Raw genomic sequence first — 21,336 nt, 5'->3', positions numbered from 1 at the left:
TGCTCCTTGCTCCTGCCCCGAGCTATGTTGCAAGCTTGTAGCCCGTTGGCTTCTGTGTTACTTTGAATCTATCATTAGTAAATTTAGAGTGGTTGGAGAGAACACTTCTCAGTTACATTTTTTTTTAAATCGTAATTAGACCAAGCCTTCTTGTTTTCCTGATTAAATTAGTTAGTTGTGGATGAAGCAGCCACACATTTCAGATTGTTTTTATTGTGTTCCACTAAATATTGCATTTAAAATCTGTAAAAGCAGAGTAAATCAGATGACCATTTGTAGCTGAATTTGTGACTGACAGATTACTTCTACTTAACTCAGGTTTTCCAAGGTCTATCTTTTTAATTCTAAAGCAAATTTATTTTCTCTTTTTAAACAGATGAATCATGTAAAAGAGAGATTTGGTGACAGCGTGCCAGAAGAAGTGCTTCTGCTGTGTCTGGGCATTACTTCAGGAGTTGGCAGATTGATCTTTGGCAGAGTTGCAGATTATATTCCTGGTGCGAAAAAAATCTATCTACAGGTATGCGTTTATTGTTTCTATATTCCTTCTGAACTGTGGATTCCAAAGGATTTGATTTTGGGTACTATTAGTAAGTAAGCAAAATTAACTGATTGGAGATTCAAATTTGAGAAGTTTCAAAACTCTAGGAAACTCAGTGTATGGCTTTTGATACTAGGAGCCTTTGGTACAAAGTTTATGAATCTCTGATTTTTGTTTTTTCATTTTCTCTGAGAAAATGTCTCTTTCCTGCTGGCTGTTTTCACCTGGGAATGAAAGAAATTACTGTTCATTAGCATGTGACTGAGAACCTTTAGGGATTCTCTAGATTCTGCTTTCTCTGTTTTATCCCAGATTATGATTTCATAATGGCTTTCCCCATATAGGGGAAAAAAATTAAGCCATGTTTCTCTAGTAAGGATTTTGGATCTCTTGATCTTTGACAGGCTAATTTGGTGTCAGCTATGTTCTGTGCATAGTACACAGGGCAATGGCCATGGCAATACAAGTGGTGCATAGTTGAGGAGATTTTGCAGAAAGAGTCCAGGCTTCCAGAAATGCTGAAGCTTGTGGAGGAAGGAGGATATACGCTTCTTTCCCTCCACACTTATAATTTTTTTTTTTTTAAATACTAGCAGTGTTGGTGTGGGATTTTGTAAAAAGCTTTAATTTACTTCCATATTGGCAATTTCGAGGTGTTTTTCATTTGGTCTCTTAAAATGAATAGCAAGGGAGGCATCTAGTGGGGGTTGTCTGCACTGCATTATGGAAATAAAAAATTCTTAGGAAAGTAGTATTACTGTTCTGCTGAAGTATTTGTTGTCATGGATAAATTTAGATTCTTTGATGTTTTATTGCAGTTAGGTGGAACATTGGTTTCCAGTGCTTACATATGAATGGTGCACAGGCAAAACTGTTACTGCTTTTATTTTCTTTTTAGTTCTGCTTCATTTTGCTGAAAGACAGTTTTATTCCTTTAATCTGAAACAAACAAATAATCTAAGATTATGTTAGAAAATCTTTTTAAGTATGCATGACTACGGCAGTATGTCAGGATAATTTTTTTTTAATAGAAAATTTAAATGTTTTCACTTCTGTTGAATATAAGTACTCTGAAATAATCACTCATAATATGGATATTTTTACTTACAACTTAAACTCCTTACTTTACAGCAAGGAGTCTAATTACAGTATTCCAGCTATCTTAAACTTTTAATACTTCTGTGACTTATTTTTCAAAACTATTAGTGCATAAGAAATGACCTTACACAATCATTGTAGGATAGTGGATTACAATTGCATTTTCAAAGCTTGTGAAATGGGTGGCGGAATTTCTTTGCCTGTCATGAGTGATATATTTGTTTTATCTTAATATGTAACTTCTGACGGTGGTAATCCATGGAGACTGATTATTTTAAAGTAAATACAGGCAGGCAATCTAATTCACTGCAAATGCAAGGAGGTTCATCTGATCCCTTATGATTTGCAAATTTGATGCAATGCATTTTTATATATTTTTTCCTTGTCCATATTTAGGTGGCCTCATTCTTTTTTATTGGGCTGATGTCTATGATGATTCCATTGTGCAATGTCTTTGGAGCTCTCGTTGCTGTCTGTCTCTTCATGGGCCTGTTTGATGGGTGCTTCATTTGCATTATGGCTCCGATTGCCTTCGAGCTGGTTGGGGCTCAGGATGTCTCCCAGGCCATCGGATTCCTGCTTGGACTCATGTCAGTGCCTATGACAGTTGGTCCACCCATTGCAGGTGAGTGTAGGCAGGGTTTGTAGCTGTAAATGTGTTTCTGTGTTTGCATGACTTTTGAGAAACACTTTGGCTGTGTTTCCCATTCCCGCATCACGTGCGGAGCTTTGACATCGGAGGTTTTCTCTGTGTGTGCTTGAGAAAGAAAAGGAAATTTACCTGCCGCTGATGGGTTGTTAACTTACTGCACTCTTCAAAGTTGGCTCAGTCTTCTTCATTGTATGCAGGTGTAAAACATTCCTCAAAAGAAAGATAGATGGGTTTCCAGTTGGATTTAGGACCTGACATTTTCCAGTTTGTACAACTGACAGCCTATTGGTTGCTTGTGTTGCAGAGGGTGGGGGATTCCAAAATTTGCTCATGTTAAAAACATTGTGAGGCTAAAGGCTCCAGTCACTTTAATTGCTCCTCATAAGTAGGAATATATTATTTAAAAAATAATATATAATTATTAATATATTAAGTGGCTTTATTCATCCTTTGTTGGGAGACTGACAAAGTACAGGTTTTGAAGATGAAAACTTGGAAGTTCTTGGGAGGTAGAAATAGCTAAAGATGTATTCCTCACCACTGATGATTTTCAGTGGTAATTTACCCTGAGGTTTGGTGAGTGAAAGGTACTTCATAAGATGTAATTGAACTATACAGCATTATAAAGGACAAAACTTTTATGCTAGAACAGCACAGACTTGGTGCTTCCTACTATCACAGCTATTAATATTTAAATAGAATTTGACTAATGGGAGGAATTTGCAGAGAATAATTAGAGTGAATTATTGGGAAACATACTCCTTAGTAAGAGGCCACAAGGAATGCAATATATGGAGTATATCTAGAATTAGAAGAATGGGCACATTGATCAAAGGTAGCTGTTTCCAAAAGGAGGAAGAATTTGTCTAAGTCATGGCAAGATACAGGTGCTGGAGAAGCTCAAATGAGCAACTTTCAAATAGGAGAGATGGTGCATGTTTTCAGTGGATGGTAATTAAGCAATTTTTAATTGGCTGAGGGGTGACATCTGAGCTCTTCATTACTGCTCCAAGTCAACTATGGAATACCTTTCTACCTCCATGTACGCCTCTGTTTAGCCATCAGGTTGTCAGGTTCTAGTGGTTATAATCTGTGCCAGCTCTTGGGTTTCTGAACCCAGAGCCATGACCTGTTTTCTGTAGATTCCTGAGGCCTCTTTATTTATGAGTGGTCACTTTGTGCCTTCCCAGGTTTGCTGCGGGACAAGCTTGGCAGGTACGACGTGGCGTTTTACCTGGCTGGAGTCCCTCCCCTCATTGGAGGAGCGATTCTGTGCTTCATCCCCTGGGTCCACGAGCGGCAGAAGTTGAAAGAGAGAGCAAAACCTGTTGATGGAGAAACTACTGAGAAAATGCTGGAAAATGAAAGCACTTTGGTGTCAGACACAACAGAAAAGCCAGCCAAAGAACTGGATTCTGGCTTTTGATGCTTTTTTCTTTTCCCTAAACCATCCTGACCTCCTCCTACAGAAACCAGATTTCTACTTGTTGGCTGAAGATACTGAAGTCTTGAACTATTGCTCAAATTGCAGAACTGCTACAAGAATCTTTTATACCATTGAACTTTTTTGACAAGTCTTTGAATTTGATTTCAAGCCACATTTTCAAGGTATTTGAAGTTTTGTAGCTTTAGTGTGTACGTGCGTAGTGATTCTGTGTGTGAAGAGAATATTTTTCTAATCCATCAGAACTGATTTCTGGAAATGTGAAAGCTGTTTTTCCTTCACTGACCCAGGATTCTTCAATGATGTCTATGATTCAACCTCTGCAGGCATGCCCCTGGGTGTTTATACTGGATAATGTAGTAGCTCTTACGACTGATCTGTTTTATTGAAGTTTATCATGCTGTTTACAGTCTTCTATAATTCTCTATCATGAATACAAATATGCATCTTTTTGCTGAAATGATTGTTTCATTAGAAAGCTAAATTATTATACAACTCTTGAAACACTCACTTGTGTTTGCATTCACCTTTCACAGTAGCCCAAAGAACATTAAGGATGGCATTTTTGATGGGCTCAGGTTTTGAATATGTCCAAACCAAGCTCCAAGTGCAAACACATTCAGAAGTTAAGCTGCTGAATAATAGATTTTTTTATTGTTACTATTATTATTATTATTTTTATTATTATTTGGTGAAGGCAATACCCTTAAGATGTATGTTTATAAATCTTTTTTCAGACAAACCTCAGAGCAGTGGATAGTTTTGAAACTGTACTGACTAATTCTTTGGAGCAGTATTGTGAATTAGACTAAATTTCAAATTATTCTGTTGTACTTATTAGGATTTCTTTTTTTGTTGTTCGTAAAACCAAGACAGCTTTAAAGGATACATTCTAAGTGCAATACCAAGTTGTTTTTAATGTGGAAATATACATGAGCTATTAAAACAACATTCAGCAATTCAAGATTTTTGCACTATGTGAACATGCAGGTTTATTACAGGTCTTTATAGCTGTGCTCAACTGCCTATAGGTTATATGGCTCCATATTTTTTTCAAATATAAAGAAATGCCTTTACATGTCCTATTTCTTTCTTAACACCCTAAACTAATGGCCCCGCTGCTTATGTATCCTTAGGTATCATGCACTGTTTGTCAAGCAAGTAACCTCTTTTTCTGAAAAATGTTTCAAAGCATAATACTTTGAGATGAAAACACTGCTTTTCAGTTTATCATAAAACACTTCTAAGCATGCTGCTTATCTATGGATATGGTTCAGCAATCACTGGAATACTTATTTTTTTTTTATTTCAGGTCCATTTAATACCAATAATTTTTGTTGCCTCATTTAAAACTGTCATAGCAAAGAGTAAACTAAATGTGATCTGGGAAAAATGCATATTCAAGTGCTTTGTTTAATTAGTAACTGTTCTTTACATAAACCATGGAGGCATACTGTTTGGGTTTTTTTTATTATAGCCTTTAGTATCTTTTTTATTTTCATTCTTCTTTTTCCAGTGTTGTAGTAAATTGCTCAGAAAACCCATATAAAACAGCAATACTATTGCATTTAATGTTTACATCTAGCAACTGACAGAAGTTCCTTAAATATAATCATGCAAAGCATTCTAATTATTGTAGACCAAAGCTCAGGCATTTTTTATATTGCAGAATTTCAAGCCCTACTTTGCATGAGTGAGGTCTAAAAGAACTGAATATTAAAATGTTAGAGAGACATATGTGGAGGGACTTGGAGGTGGGGGGAGAAAAGCCAATCTGGAAAACCAAGGTCCTTTCAGGTTCACTGGGACTTGTGCTTTGGCACATTGCAAGTACTTCTAAAAATGTCATTGAAATATGCATAATAGTGTTAATTAAAATTACTGCCTTCATTACAAAAGTGATGCTGACAGCCAATGCTGCTTTTGTCTGGAGTGTTCCTGTAGAACGTGATATTCAGTATTATTTTCCATTTGGGCAACACAGAAGGTGGTGTTGGCTAAGTGTGGTAAAAGACTCTCGTTTCCTGTTGTCCTGTTATGAAAAATTAGTGTTCATCATAGATTTTGCATTTCATGTGTTTTTTAGCCCTGAGTTTTATACCAAAAACAAAGCTGCTGCTTTTTTTTATCACTGGTGCAATTTGAAAGGATTGTGACCAAGTATAATTATGGCACCTTTCCAACTTGCTGCTCTGCATCTCTGAATTATCTGGGAGAGTATATAAAATAATTGTTGTAAAGATTTATAAATGACATGGAAATGGTATATCAATAGTATGGATCAATTATTGCCATGCTGTTAAAAAAAATAAAATCCAAACTCTCATATTTACATAAAATTTATAAAAATCCCCCAACCAACAAACCAAAAAACCTGCAGAAATAGTGATCTCTGTGAGGAGGGTGCAATGACTGATTGTTTAGGAGTGATTCCTATGGTAGAACCAGCTAGTGAGTGGGATGTTGGATGAGAGGGAAGCAGAGTGTGGTGGGAAGGAGGCTCTGCTGGTGTGATGATGTTGGAATAACAAACCCATTTCTGATGCAGTGCCTGTTTTGCAACAATGCTAAAATTGGAAAGGCTTTTCAGAGAAGATAAAGTAAATTACTGTTTAAGAACTCTATTAGCGTCTTTTCTGTTAGTTTGTATCTGTGGGGGAAATGTCCAGTAGCACATGCTCTTTTCTGGACAAAAGCATAAGGTGTTTATGTCCTAAAGCTAGGTAAGATGAAAAACAAATTCAGATTGTTTGTGCTGAGGCTGACCAACCACTGAGAAACTTATTGAGAGAGATACTAGATTCTGTATGCCCTGAGGTTTTAAAAATGACGTTAGATGACTCTATTTTAAAAAAACCCAACAAATAAATCCCCAAACAAACTAAAACATTAAAAACCCTACACAAATAGCAACTAGATAGTAAATTTATTTAAGAAAATATTTAATATTGTAGAAGTGGAGAAAGGACTGCATATTCAATTTTATTTTAACTGAATAAATGCAAATAAGATTTTGTAACAATTTATTTTTAGGCGTGAAAACCTATTAATGGGGAACCTGCTGAAATCTTACTTTGATGACCCAAATCATGCAAGCCTTAATCTGTTTGGGGGTAGATTCTAAAATTAAAATAGCAGCTTAATTCAAGAAGACCCTTAAGTCAGTCTAATCTATCCCTCTCTTGAGAACAGTTCATAGAGTACTTTCTGTAGACATTATTCTTGTATCTTATAAGCAAAGTAATCATCTTTTCATTGAATGTTCTCAGGGTAAATCTTAAGAAGAAAATGAGTAGAAACAGATTCATTTGAAACAGCAGTGTGAAATTTCCAGTCCTATGTGATGCTGTCATTTAATACACTAGATCTTGAAACCAATGGTACTTTTAAGCAAGGTTTTATTGGTTTCATACTTTTTCAGTAGGTATGAGATCCATTTAATCTTCAGAAAACTGTTCAGCAAAGAGTCTGAAATAATGGAAACCCTTTGGGTTCTTAATTACATCTCAGCTATGCAACAGGATCCAATGTGTAACTAATAAAGTATTGTTGGATTTGTCCTGGCTACTTTTGGAGGCCTGTACAAATCTCAGACCCAGACTTCAAATTACAATGTAGTTAGAATTTCTTGCATCCAGGTATTTCTCTGTTCAGCATTAGAATTTAAATTATTTTTCTTATTTTATTTCCAGTGGCAATTTATTGTCTCTGAAAATTGCCCCCATGAGTTAAAGATGCTGTAGCTGTTCCATGGCCTTTCTTCAGGGTGTAGAAAGCATCTTCCTTGGCATCAGATGAGGCAGACAAGTGGCACTGTTCTCCTTTGGCCTTTCATGCACTATGTGTGGGCACTTAATTCCCCCTCCCTGCAGGGATACTGGATTGTCAAGCTGATGCCCACCACACTGGAAATGGGTGGTACTTTCCAGCCTTCCCTGGATGAAGCCTTTGAGCAGGCACAGCCTGGTGGAGCAGGCAGGTTTTGGAGTGGGGGGAGTTGTGAGGTTGTGGGAGGCAGCAGCTCTCGAGGCTGGGTACCAGATGAGTGCTTTGATCACAGGCCCGTGGTGTCAAAAAGGGACACTGCCATTGTAAAGCAGAAGTGTCCTGCTCAGTTCCTTGCCTCGAGGGGTACCTGCCAAAGGGACAGGAGGTGCTTCCTTGCAGCCCCAAAGGGTGTGTCTCAGGTTGGGAATCAGTGCCACAACCCTTCAGGTCATCCATTGGGATCGGCTTAAACAGCCGGGCTCTCCCTGTGCTGGCTCGGGGCATTCCCAGCCCCGCTGCTGGCACAGGGGCTCAGCCGTGCCCTCTGGGCAGGGAGCAGAGGCAGTGCCTGGGCTGGGGCAGAAAGGACCCTCTGCTATTAAGAGTGTGTGTGTGTGTGTGTATCTGTGAATCCGATGTATTTTGACCAGGGCATGCACGAACAGTCTGCATCTCACCAGAGGAGGTGTAGCTCTGAAATGATGGCTGAGGAAGAAGTGGTGCCTTTCTTTGCCTCCCTGTTGACAAGCACAGCACCAGTGGAGTTCCAGCCAGCCAGTGAGTTTCTAGTCACGTAAGCTTTGGCATATGTGCAGAATGCCTTCTAGGCTATACATATCTTGTGTCAACAGCTTTAATGTTTTGGAAGTGCATATGCTAAGATTAGAGCGATTTTATACTAAAATGTTTGCTAATATTGACAACACTGACATGTTTAAGTACCTTTATAGACATCATATTTTGTATGTTGGTTTTGATATTAAAGGGTACACATTTTGCTAGCCTTAACTCCAGTCTTTCAAGTTCTGCTTTGTTAGAAGGGTAAGAAATGAATGTCTAATGTTTTTTGTGGTGCTAAAGTAACTGTGATCAGTCTCAAATTATTCAGAATAAAGATGGTAGTTCTAATTGCCCCATTTGTTACTGCATGCATCATTTTTAGTCCTATTCTTGTGTAAAACTCGTCATTTTGAAATGTAATTTTGTTGTATTCTGATAATTATTGACTCTAGTGTGAAGACTTTCATACAAAAAGTCTTTACAGCTTTTATTGCCACTGTGGTCTGACTGAAATGTCCCCATTACATTTGTTCCTACATTAATATATGGTGCTACCCATTTCATTCTGATTGCACTGGCAACCCATTATAAGACTAATGATTTAAAAACCTAAGCTAGCTACTGAGGTGCTTTTTTCTGAAAAATTTATCTTCTGTATTTTCCATTCTGGGGCTTAATATCAAACTTGTAGAAGCAGTTGCATTCACAAAAGGAAGAAGGAAAATTGAGGGAGGGAGGAAAGGAAACTGGTTCAATAAGCTTGAGTGGTGTTTCAAAATAATTCTGATTTTTGCTTCATGAACTGCCAGTGTAAGTCAGTGGGATCTTTAATCATTTACTGGCCTGCTACCAATTTCCCTTTGACTTCCCTTGACAATCCTTACCTTCCCTTAACTTACAGTTCATGAAGCATGAAGTGTTTCCTCATTGACAGCTTCAGTAAGTCCCAGAAATTCATTCACCTTTTCTTTGTAGTAGAGCCAAATATTTATTTTCTTTAATAAATACGTCTGATGATGTGGGTGAAATATTCCCTTTTCACCTGGGGTTATTCCCTAGGCTGCTTGCAGTTCAAATTAAGAATTGAAAAAGATGCCCAAAACCTTTATAAGTGCCTGAGTGCTGTTGCCATTTGTACACTCTCAATGTACAAAGCCTCTTTGTAAGTGTGTAAAACAACAGTGAGGAGAAGCCTGGGGGAGGCATTTCAAACCAGGCAAAATACTAACATCTAGAAATGTGGTTTGAGTTGTGTGTGACTACTATTATTTTATAGTTGAAATTATTATTTTATCTGGAATTGTCTCTATTGCTGGCCGTATGAACAGCTCAGCAGTTTTCTGTAGATACCTCACGGTGCAGACTCTGCACTCCTCCGAAGGTAGAACGTGGGAACGATCAGGTTTAGATATTATCTGGCAGTGTTACTTGTAGCGAGCAGCCACTCTTTTTTTTTTTTTTCTTTTTTTTTTTAATGCCTCAATGAATTATTTTTTTTTTAATGCACCCAGGCTATCCCGAACAGGAAGAGACTTGCAACATGCTTGCAAGTGCCAGGAGAAACGGGAATGGGTTGCCCATCGCTGTCCATGCACTGCTGTATCCCAGCATCTACTTGTTAGGAACAACTCGCAAAACAAAGCAGTGCGGTTTGGAATTATCTCTCGAGTTGTTTGTTTGTGACACTTAAATTTACTAAGTGCGGTGAAACTCAGAGCCTTTCTTGGAGGGAGCAGCAGCTCAGTGCCAGACAGGGAGCACGCACTGAGACCTGTTGCATAGTCTCCGAGCTGCTCCACGTGAGCGGTAGGAATTGATGCAGTTTTAATGCTTCAAACTTTAAATACCAGGCATGTGTTAATAGCAGACTGAGCAGCTTTCTCTCTCTCTTGAGAAGCTTTATCACGGTGCCATAACACGGTCCTTGTGGAAGGCAAAGACCTGCACGCCTGCCGTGTGTGCAGTTTATGATCGGTTGATTGAAAGGTCGAGTGCAGTTTGAGTGATAACACAGATTAAAAATAAATGCTGGTTTATAAGGGCACTTCCTCGGGCACCGTGGCACAAACTTCCAGCGGGGTGGAGTGTCAGCTGCCCCGGCGATGTCGCTCCCCAGCGCCGAGCCCTGCTCCCCGGAGAAGCCCCCGGCGGAGGAGGACGCGGCGCTGCCGCCCCCCGGCTCCGATCCCGCCGCTGCCCCCGCTCCTCCTCCCGCTCCTCCCGGCGCCGTGCGCGGGGCGGAGCCACCGGGGCCGCTCTCCTCGGGCCCGGAGCGGCCCTCGGAGCCGGCGGCCGGAGCCATGGCCGAGGCCGACCGGGAGCTGCGCGTCCCCTTCATCGAGTCGGAGGAGACCGAGAATGAGCCGGAGGCGGCGGCGGCGGGGGCGGCCGGGGGCGGATGGCGCTGCGGCCGCTGCGCGGACGGGGCCGCGCTGCGCTGGTGCATCTCCGGGACGCTCTGCGCCTCCTTCCTGGGGCTGGTGAGTGAATGAGTGAGCGAGGGCGGCCCCGGGGCTGCGGGGGCGCTGCGGACCCTCCCGAGGTGACCCCGCACTCTCCCCTGCAGGGGATGAGCATCGCCGTGCTGGGTCCCACCTTCCCCACCCTGGCCGCCAATGTCGGCAAGAACGTCAGCGACATCTACTACATCTTCGTGGGCCGGTCCTTGGGCTCCCTGGGCGGGTCGGTGCTCGGCGGGGTGCTCCTCGACTGCATGAACGCCACTCTGCTGCTCGGTGAGTGCTGCCCCGCCCTCCCGGACACTGTCCGGGGCAACTTCTGCTTGTCGGCAGCGAGCGCAGCCCCAGGGGGAGATGCGGTGCCGAGCCCCGGGAGCGGGAGGGTCCGTGGGATGTGGTGCTGTTTCCCCAGATGCCCGCGGCTGTCGCCATGTGTCCCTGCCTGGCTGGTGGCACCGCCAGTGCCGGGCAGCGCCGCGCTGCAGCATCGCTGCCAGAGCCCGGGCCCGCCGGGCACGGCCGAGCGGGAACTGGGATCGAACGGACAAAGTCTGCACGGATCGACCAATGCTCTGAAAAGAACAACCGGGCTGTTTTTAGTTTGCATCATGTAATGGGTACAGTGCTCTTGAAGCATCACAGGCTTCTGTAGCGACACCGTACAACGCGTGGAACAGGAAGCTGTGTTCGGGCTGCCGTGTGTGCAGCTGAAACCTCCAGCAGTTCTATGGGATGAGCTTCCTTTTTCCTTAGCACTCATCAGTCACGATCAGCTTCGTTTTCGTGCACTGGATGAAAGCCTGTGGCCTTTGATGGAGGGCTGTAGCCAAATTTTAACTTATTTACAGTGGGAAACATTAATTACTGTTTGTAATGGTGGAAACATTTAAACTGTAGGTACCACAGCTGCCGACTGTAACAGTTTTCTGGACTTATGGAAACTTGCTGCTGTAGGAGCACAGGACGGGCTTTGTCCAGGCAGAGCGAGGCTGCTCAGCCAGCAGGGATCCAGGAGCCACACTCGGCATCCAGAAAGGAGGGGCTCCTTTTAGAGTTGTGTCTCATTCCCACACCAAAAATAGTGGAAGCCCTGTCTTTTTTACTTTCAAGTGCCTTTCTGCTCAAAATTAGGGATTAAAATGTGTACCAGGGCTCACTCTTCTCCTTAGTTCAGGGAACTGTGCCTCCCATAAGGAGCATGCTGTAATCATATGGTCAGTTCAGATAAGATCCCTTTTCCCATTGCTAGTGTAGTTGTGGGGTGGGTTTCCTTTAACCTCCCCCTTGTGCACCTGACCAAGTCAGACTTTGCCTCCTGTAATGGAATCAGTGCAGACACCTGTAGAAACCTAGGTTAACTTGAAATAGTTTAGTATTTCCTTCTTTCCCTGAGGATAGCTGTCTGTTAACAATGCTTGGGAAATGATGGGTCTCCTAATCCTTTCCAGTTTGGTAGTGCTTACGGCAAGACCATGATTTGAACTACTGAACCTGTTCTCATTTTTATCATCTGAGGGCTGCCTGTAAGAGATTTTGGCTTGTGTAGTTTTGCCTCCCATCTTTCAACTGCTGGAACTCTGCTACAGAGAAAAACTCTATACAGAGGAAAAATTGAAAACGTCATCTGTGTTTGTCAAGGAAATTTTTAAGTGCTAACTATCAGGCATAGAGCTGAAGTGGACAATTGAGCCCTTGCTGAGAAGTTACTTTGCAGGTTTGACTGTGGCACCTGAGGAGTTGCACTTAGTATTCCCAATCTCTGGTGTTTGCTTCATGCAGCTCAGCATGCACACCACCTTCAAAAATGTTTTGAGGCATGTATTCCAAGTATCCTGCTAGGTGTCTAGGGTTCTGGGCATCGTTGCTGGTTTTTTTTTTGGAATCAACCTAAATTCTTAAATACATTGGCCCCATTGATGTTTTAAGTATCTGCTGCATCTATGATCATGTATTGATTTTAAAAATAATAGAGACAGTTGAACTGGTACAAGCTTTCTAAGAACCTAATATTTTCTGTTCAAGATATTAATTGCAGGTTGTTTTATTATGGAGGCAATTATAAGCATAGAATGTTGTAAGTGTAGCCAATAGTGGCAAAGTAATTACAGGTAATGAATTGCTGCAAAATTTATTTATGAGAAATGTTGTAGTTCTGTCTAAAACCCCAGAAATCCCTTGGAATACATCCCTTATGTGAGAACAAAATAGAAATAAAAGTCAGCATCTTTATATGAAGATCACTTGGTGGGCAAGATGCAATTACTTTAAAGGATTTTTAAGAGTTTAGTTATTTGGGTTCTTTTAAAAATGGAGCCAAATTAAATGTTGTGCAGTTCTCAGAGGACAGGCTTGACACTGCTCAAACCCATGGTTTACTGGTTTCACACTGAAGTCACTTTTTAAATCAGAAGTTTGCAGAAGACTTCTTAGTGTCCTAGCTGGAGCTATTCCTCTCTTTGCTTTAGCCAGAGAAGTTTGTCATGCAAGGTTTGATGAAATTCCTTCTTTTTCCAACTAAAAAGTGATCTGTTCAACTTTCTAGCTGCTATCGTGGATTGAGGTATTTACATTGCATCACTTATTAGGATTATCTGTAACTTTAAGAACCTTTAATTTATTTGTATTTCTTCTTCTTCTGTGTTATTTAAATGGAAGCTGTAGTATGAGAGTGTTTTGTTTTGTTTTTTAACCTTTGCAGCCTTCTCCATGCTTGGAACAGCAGCTGGTCTTTATGTGATACCCTGGTGTAACCAATCCCTGCTATTGACCATCTTGATGTCAGTTATTGGAGGTTCCATGGGAATTCTGGACACAGGTAGGGGACCCTGTGCTCTAACAGTTCTTTCAGCAAAGGAATTGGAAACTTCAAGCATACCAAAACAGTTGCTGGTTTTTCTTGTGATGCATCTTGAATGAAAAGAGGGGAACTGTTTTACCTGGTTGTGGTTCTTGGATTAGTTTGGTCCTGAGGCTTCCAGTGTTTGTGTGTGTGTGTGAGACAGACCTTCCTTTAGGGATTGGGGAGTAGGGTATCTCTCAATTCCTGGAGAAGATCAGTTTGCATTTGCATTTCAGTGGGCCATTACAGGCATTGCTCTTTAAGCAATGTTTTCTTTAAATTGCTCATTTGCAGGAAGCTGGTGAGGACATGGTTCATTAGCATTAGCTGGGCCTAAGCTACTCCTGGGCAAAGCCTTGGCATTTAGAGATTCTTACAGCTGCTGTTGGCAGAGCTGCAGGTGGGAGTTCACAGCACCACGGTGCCCATCTCCCTGAATTAAGGGATGCTTTCCACCTTTGGCCAGCCATCCTTAGATGGCTGGGAGTACAAATTTGTTCTGTCCCCAGATTCTTAGTCTGTGGCATGTGCATACTGCAAATGGCCTGGGCAAAAAAATCCCAAACCCAGCACTTTTGCTGGACAGCTGTTCAAACCCTGTTTCTTTGCAGAGGATTATTAGTGGAGGAAGATGATCTCGGGGATCTTTTCCAGCCTAAATGATTCCATGTTCCTGAGATGTGTTGGTGAAGTTGCAGAGCAAGTGCAGGTGTGCTCAGAAAGGTCAGTTGTGCTGGAGGTGTGACAAATGAACTCCCAAAAAAGGAGTCCCTGGGCAGGCTTGGACAGGGCAGCTCAGGCTTTAGCAGGCAGTTTGCATCAGGAGGCAAGGCCACAGCAGAGGGTTTGGGCACGCTTAGAGAGGCCTGGGAAATGCTGGCACGCTTGCACATGGAGATTAGGAAATGCCCAAAGGTGCAGAGTCAGCAGAGTGCTCTGGCATTGCTGCAGCACGTGGTGGTGAGGCAAGAGCAGGCAGCCCCTCCTGGCACCTCTCCAGTGATGTCCCAGCAGCTGTGCTGGCTCTGCTGCCCTCCTGCAGGAGCCTGGGGAGGCTTACTAACCAGCAAGGCACTACAGCAGCTGCTTGATCACCTTCAGGGCAGGGTTATTTCCGAGAAAGAGCTGACTCATGTGTTAGCTTAGCCATCCAAACAGCTCTGGAAGCATCCCAGCCAGGGCCTGGCTAGGGTGGCTTGGCTGGTTGGCAACAAAGAGGAACGATGGCTGCACATGAGAGGTGTCTGCCTGAATTCTGTGGGGCTTGGGGGGGCTCTGCTAAGATGTACAAAGAGCACAGCACAGGATCCAGTAGTGAAGAGATGGTTTTGCACAGCACAGGTTGTGTTTAATAAACTGAGTGCAGAGCTGTATTTGCTGCCTCTGGTAAGATTGTTATACATGGCACTTGGTTTAAAAATTCTTTGGATGGAAAAATCTCGTCAGCCAATGGTAAAAATACCTTCAGTGGGTGTACTGCTTGGATCAGACCTCAGAGCCAGGGAGACTCCTCATGCTGAGCAGGAATAGCAGAAGAAACTCACAGTAAGGCAGTAAAGCAAAGCTGAATTGGTTTGGAAGAGTGCTGAGTGACATGGGCTGCTGTACTGCAGCACAGGAATTTGATTACTGTTTTGTTTTCCTGCATTCTTCTGAGGGACTACTTCAAAATACCTCTCTGAGATCTCATTTCCTACCACTATTGTTGATCTGATGGTGTTGTAGTTTGGTGTTTACAGCAGTTCTGTTTCTGGAAAGTCATTTGAACACAGTGGGGTGCTGGGCCCAGCCCATCAGTAGCAAGTGAATTGTTGTTTTTCCTGGGATGTTGTTTAATGAATTTTAAATGTTGTTTTTGTTCCTCTGATTCTTAGCATTGGGCATTGTTGCTTTTGATACTTAGAGAAATGAGGAGCAGTTAAATTTCCCTTTAAAAAAGGCTGAAAAATGCTGCAAATTGTCAAGGAGGGTAATTAGAACCATAGAATCATAGGGTTCCTAAGTGGGAAAATACCCTTAAGGTCATTGGGTCCAACCCTTAACCCAGCACTGCTGAGTCCAGCCCTAAACCATGTTCCTAATGCCACATCCACATCTCTTTAAATACCTCCAGGGATGGTGACTTAACTGGGCACTACTTTCCTGGGCAGCCTGTTCTAATGCTTAACAACCCTTTCCCATGAAAAAATTTTTCCTAACACCCCATCTAAACCTCCCCTGGCACAGTTATGTCTGTCCATTGCTGCTGGATTAAGCCACTGTGTGTGACTCTTTGTTTTGACTGCTCTGAATATCCTCCTAAAGCTCAAGTAATCACATGGATTTAAGGCAGAGTTTCAGCAAACTGCTGTTTTATACATTGTATTTGCTAAACCTGGCATTATTGTACATTGAATTAACAATATATGTTATGGTTTGTTTTGTTTTGTTGTTTTTTTATTTTCTTTTAAACAATATCTGGTCTCACACTAAAATGAATGTTTTTCTCTCTGATCTGCAGGTGGCAATGTACTGGCACTGTACACCTGGGGATCAGAGGCTGGGCCACACTTGCAGGCTTTGCACTTCAGTTTTGCTGCTGGTGCATTTCTGGCTCCTATGGTGGCTCAAATGGACTTGGGGAGTTCTAAATCTGAGGAACTTGCAGGGGCTGAAAAGACAAACCAGTCTGTCCTCAAGTCTGTGCCGACAGCATCGGCTGCATCAACTACACCAGCACCGAATGACCATCGCAGTGAGAGCTTTTTGTGGTCCTATATTTTCATAGGGACCTATATTCTCTTAGTTTCCATCTTCTTTTTTGTTTTGTTTTCAAAGAGCAGCTCAGCTAAAGACAAATCAAAGGCTTCTGCGCAGAAGGACAGGCTTGCCAAATACCACTGGCCTCTCATTGGTCTCCTGTTCGTGTTCTTCTTGTTCTACGTGGGAGCTGAGGTCACTTATGGCTCCTATGTATACACTCATGCAATGGTCTTTGCTGAGATGAAGGAGAGCGAAGCAGCCGCCCTGAATTCCGTCTTCTGGGGCGCGTTTGCCATGTGCAGAGGCGCGGCGATATTCGGCGCTGCTTTCCTGTCCCCTGCCACCATGATCGTCATGAGCCTCCTGTGCTCTGCTGCCTCCTCCATCGCCCTGGCCTTCTTCTCCCACTTCCGGGCCGCGCTGTGGGTGGGCAGCGCCGTGTACGGAGCGTCCATGGCCACCATCTTCCCTAGCGGCATCGCCTGGATCGAGCAGTACACCGTGGTGGAAGGGAAAACGGCTTCTCTGTTCGTGGTGGGCGCGGCGCTGGGCGAGATGTGCATCCCCGTGGCGGTGGGCTACCTCCAAGGCAGGTACCACCACGTTCCTGTGGTCATGTACACTGCCTTTGTCACCTCCGTGGTGACAGCGCTGCTCTTCCCCGCCATGTACAAACTGGCCAACTGGCCCCAGCAGCGTGACTCGCAAGAAGCGAGTGACAGGGAGACCCGGAAAACTCTGCTCTCGAACTCCAGGCTCACTGAGGATGACGAGGAGGAGGAGCACGTGAGAGAGTGGAATGATGCAGACTTTGAGGTCGTAGAAATGAACGATGAGCTCAAAAACTCTCTGATGGACACCTCCCACAGGATACCAGGGGACTCTCCAGCTGTCCAGCCCCATCTGGACAATGCATTGGGTGATCCTCCAGTGGTTGCTGATGGTTTCCCTGGGAGACAAAATGGGAGTATTGACTGGGAGAAGAGTGAATAGAGTCAAAACTGACTTTTTTTTTTTTAAATGGAAATGCAATTGAATTGTAGCTGTTGTCAAGTGGTTCGGGAATCCTTTCATAGTGGTGCAGAGCTCAGCATGTTCATTTTCCCAGTCCTTTCTCCTCTTTCATTTTCAGCCTGTGGGGATATGTCTTGGAGTGGGAAAGTCCTCAGTGATGTGAAAGGGGCAACATGATAAATGTTTGGCTATGCCAAAACTGTTAAAATGTAAAAGATGTTTTCTAAATATGAGGCATGCATCCAAGGAAGAGATGCTGTAATAACTGGGAAAGAAGGGGACTGCTCAGACTACTCAGTTTTTTGAGGTGAGTGAAGGGTGCAGGTCTGAGATGCTGTCACAAAATGGTTTCGTGAGAGAGGAGGGACATCTGTTACCAGTAATGCTGAACTTTCTTACCTTGTGAAGGAGGAATGCTTCTACTGTGTCTGAAGGTTGTATGTGATCAAATCAGTTAAAATTTCTGGTGGTGCCCAGGAGCTGTAAATTGAATAACCTGTGGCAAACTACAGGAATTTTTGGTGCTGAGACAAAGACAAAAAACCCCTGGGAAATGCTGGCATATTTCCATGTGGAGATTAGGAAATGCCCAAAAGTACATTTCTTAGGAGTGAAACCATGCCTTTGGGTCACTAAAAAGCAGTTTATGAGAAAGGGCACAAAATGGGCCATTGTTTATCTGCTCAAATGCATAACTCCAACCTATTAAACCGTGGCAACAAATCTAAATAATTGAAAGTATTTCTAATTTTAATTATGGCACTACCGCTGAAATAAAAAAATGTACACAGAAGATGATAAAATTATCACGTAATCTTTGAATGGTTTGAGTTGGAAGGGACCTTTAAAGATCATCCAGTTCCAACCTGCTGCTGTGGCAGGGACACCGTCCACTGGAACAGGTTGCTCAGAACTCTATCCAGACTGGCCTTGAAAACTTCCAGGGCTGGAGCATCCACAATTTCTCAGGGCAACCTGTTTCAGTGCCTCACCACCCTCACAGGAAAGATTTTTTTCCCTGATATCTAATCTAAACCTACTTTCAGTTTGAAGCCATTCCCCCTGTTCTATCCTACAGTACGCTCTTGTAAAAAGTCCCACTCCACCTTTCTTGCTGGCTCCCTTCAGGTAAAAGAGATTGCTTAATAGATGGTATTTTAAAGCCAGTTGTTAAAGGTTATCACAACTTCTCTGGTTTCCTGTCCCAAGACTTACCAGGGGAATGTGTTACAAGGGAGATTTGAGCAGAGGGAATTATCAATGAGACAATCCTTTCCAGAATGACTACTTGCCCCTGGCCAGCTGGCTTGGTGATATTTGGGTTTTTTCTTTGGGGGATGACATGGAGATGGACTTTCCCTAGAGGAGAAGCAGTGGTTTGGATGTGAAGATTCATTGCTGCTAAGCAGGAAACCCTGGGCAGGTGCAATCATGCCAGGGAGCCCTCCCAGTGAAAGGAAAAAAATAGCAGTAAATGCAAAATCTGTCTCTGAACAGTAATCTTGCCATTTGTCAGCTTGGAGCTCCAAATCAGTTAAATATTTTTTTAAGTCTGTGTGATAAGAAAGTACTTTGTTTGGGGTTTTTAACTTCGCACTTTTGTTAGTATGTTTCTTGCTAAGAGGTTTCATTTAGTAACAAAAGGGCTCTAGGTGTAACAGCACAGAATGTTAGATGTTCCTGGATTTCCAGGTCTGTTTTTGTTCCCTCTCTTTTCCTTCAGCTATGCAACCTAGGCTTGAATGGCTTTTTCTTTTCTTCTGAGAAGTTAATAAGAAGCCAGAATCAACTTGTAGTGAAAGTTTTTTTGTTAATAGCTTGGCATGTTGCAGAGCCTCCCTCTCTTTCTGCTGCTGGCACTTAAATGCCACTGTGTTTTTGACAGATTCCTTCTGTGGCATCTTTTTCCAGTGCAATGCATGAACCTGCACTTTAGAATGCAGCCTTGTTTCACTTGTGGCACGAGGGCTCTGTTTGCTTCCAGGGATGTTCAATGCCAGCCCCAGCCCTGGCCTGGGCACAGCACTGAGTCTGTGTGGCCCTGTGTGCTTTGCTGGTGTGAAGTGAAGCAAACAGTGTGGTAGGCAGAGAGGGGATGGAATGAGGGCACCTGGAGCCTGCATTTCATTGTTTCCTCTTCCCATTTTCCCTCCTGCACGCTGTTCTGTGTGTGTGGGAAGTAGGGGGTGTCAGCTGATGGTGAGGAGAAATTTCACTGGTGGAGGGGCAGGGAGAAGGTGCAGGACACCTGCACACAATGAAAGATACAGAAACTGTTCTATGGCAGCTCCCTACTGGACCTGCCATCCCCCAGATTCAGCTGTATTGATGTTGCTATAAAAAAGTTTCCCTATACCCAAGATCATGGTGCCAGAAGAAAATTATTTAAAGAAAGATACTGGGAAACCAGGAAGATTCCAAACTCCCCCAGTTGATATGCTAAGTTTTGATGAAATTCCAGATTGGAATGTCCTACATGTAGGACTGTTCTCAGGGATAGTTTACATGGATAGTTTATATCGTTTGCATAATCAAGTACTAAAAAACCCCAGAAAATGAAATCAAAGCTGCACTGGGAAATATGCTGTAATCTCTTAGAAGCTTATCCTACTGCATCTATACAGACACTTATTTGTGTTTCTGACCAGCGTTGTCCCAGCAAATGTAAAAATATTGCACAAAACAAAGATTTCTTTTTTTTTCCTGCCTGTATTAATTCCTGTGAGAGTAACTTCAATTCATCCCCATTTCCTCCTTAAAAAGCAGGAGGCCTGTGTAGTAGGAATGGAGCAACAGGCAGGAATGCCAAGGTAAGAGCAGCCTTTTCCCACAAGTAAAGGATCCAAAAAGCAGTGGCTGTAAGACAGTGGAAGCTGAAGAATTATCGATGTAGAATCACTTTCCACTGAAATTTAGAGTCATCTTAATGAGGACTTGGAGTCTTCAGTGTCTTAGTTCTGGTCTTAAACTTGAACTGGGATAGACAGACAGAAAGTGTTCTCCTTATCCCCTAACCAGCCTGCTTTTAACAGCAGGGGCTGCCCTTGACTGAAAATGAAATGCTTGAAGCAATTCAAGTTTAAAACAAGATCTAGGACATTTCCAAGGATGACTCCAGCTCATACCAATTCTAGGCAGCCTCGATGGCCAAGGCTTAGCTCCCTGCTCTTAGATTTTGGTGTTCCTCAAGGCTTGTTTTCAGACAATAAATATTGGTTTTCTCATGTTTAAATTTCCTTTCATTGCTTCCTAGTATCTACAGCTGAAGTAAGGATCTATTTACAATGCAGATCTATTTTAAGTTACACGTCCTCCAGAAAGCTCAAGTACTTACATGTTGGGGGTTGAAATTACTTGGAGTTACTATATTACATTACTACTGCCCTCCTTATGCTAGAAAAGCCATCCCTCTGTTGAGGACAAGAGCTTTAATCCATGAATTAGATACCTGAATTTGATAAGAATCATATTTTTGTCCACAAACCCAGTAATAGTTTGAAGATGAGTGCTCTGCTCCAGTGTGAAAGGTAACCTCTTGCAGCTAAGTGTCATTTAATACTTTATTTATCCTGAGGCACTGCCAAGTGCTGGACTGTACTACAAGCACTCAGTCCTGGCATTTGCACTTTTATTCTGTACTTGACCAATGCTTGAATGCAAGAGCAGGCAAAGTTTTCTGCCTTGATGTTTCGTTTTTTTAGAGTTACTTTGCATACAAGTGCATCGCAATCTGTGAATTTTCTATTACATGTAATAGTTTTTATTCTGCTTGGTGTGGGTTTTACTGTGTAATGTGACATTTAATAGACTGACTGGTGTCTTGACTGTAATAAATTCTTATCTGGAGAAGGCACTCAGGTTCCTTGATGTAAATAAAGTTTTCTTCTATTTTTCAAACCTTCTCTAGACTTCTAAATTTAAAAATCAGTCTTTGTCTGACTAATGGAGAACTGGAAATGTTTCTCTTCTGGTTTGGGGAAGGCCTCTAAGAACTTCTAC

The 21,336-nt window shown here is 42.5% G+C and overlaps 2 protein-coding genes across 2 annotated transcripts in view; both read left to right on the top strand.

Moving 5' to 3' along the window:
• Nucleotides 1–8,635, top strand: part of SLC16A10 (solute carrier family 16 member 10) — a 66,504-nt gene extending 57,869 nt beyond the window's left edge. The window contains exons 4-6 of the mRNA XM_066545810.1: nucleotides 377–520; nucleotides 2,036–2,264; nucleotides 3,482–8,635. Of these exons, the coding sequence (XP_066401907.1) occupies nucleotides 377–520; nucleotides 2,036–2,264; nucleotides 3,482–3,717 (609 nt within the window). The 3' untranslated portion in view covers nucleotides 3,718–8,635. The remainder of the gene's footprint in view (nucleotides 1–376; nucleotides 521–2,035; nucleotides 2,265–3,481) is intronic.
• Nucleotides 8,636–10,385: 1,750 nt separating this feature from the next.
• On the top strand, nucleotides 10,386–21,234 carry MFSD4B (major facilitator superfamily domain containing 4B). Its single transcript, XM_066547104.1, has 4 exons — nucleotides 10,386–10,763; nucleotides 10,850–11,018; nucleotides 13,441–13,557; nucleotides 16,082–21,234. Exons 1-4 carry the CDS (start codon nucleotides 10,386–10,388, stop codon nucleotides 17,314–17,316), a joined length of 1,899 nt encoding a protein of 632 aa, XP_066403201.1. The 3' UTR covers nucleotides 17,317–21,234.
• The last annotated feature ends 102 nt before the right edge of the window (nucleotides 21,235–21,336 follow it).

The sequence above is a fragment of the Molothrus aeneus genome, chromosome 3 (genome assembly GCF_037042795.1).
Source record: "Molothrus aeneus isolate 106 chromosome 3, BPBGC_Maene_1.0, whole genome shotgun sequence".
Taxonomy (NCBI): domain Eukaryota; kingdom Metazoa; phylum Chordata; class Aves; order Passeriformes; family Icteridae; genus Molothrus; species Molothrus aeneus.
This window is presented reverse-complemented; position numbering and strand designations above follow the sequence as displayed.

Bases quoted from the DNA above. Each gene is read 5' to 3' on its own strand.
- MFSD4B (XM_066547104.1), top strand. From the start codon at position 10,386: ATGTCGCTCCCCAGCGCCGAGCCCTGCTCCCCGGAGAAGCCCCCGGCG. The intron at 10,764-10,849 runs GTGAGTGAATGA...TCTCCCCTGCAG, and splicing joins GCGCCTCCTTCCTGGGGCTG to GGGATGAGCATCGCCGTGCT. The intron at 11,019-13,440 runs GTGAGTGCTGCC...TAACCTTTGCAG, and splicing joins GAACGCCACTCTGCTGCTCG to CCTTCTCCATGCTTGGAACA.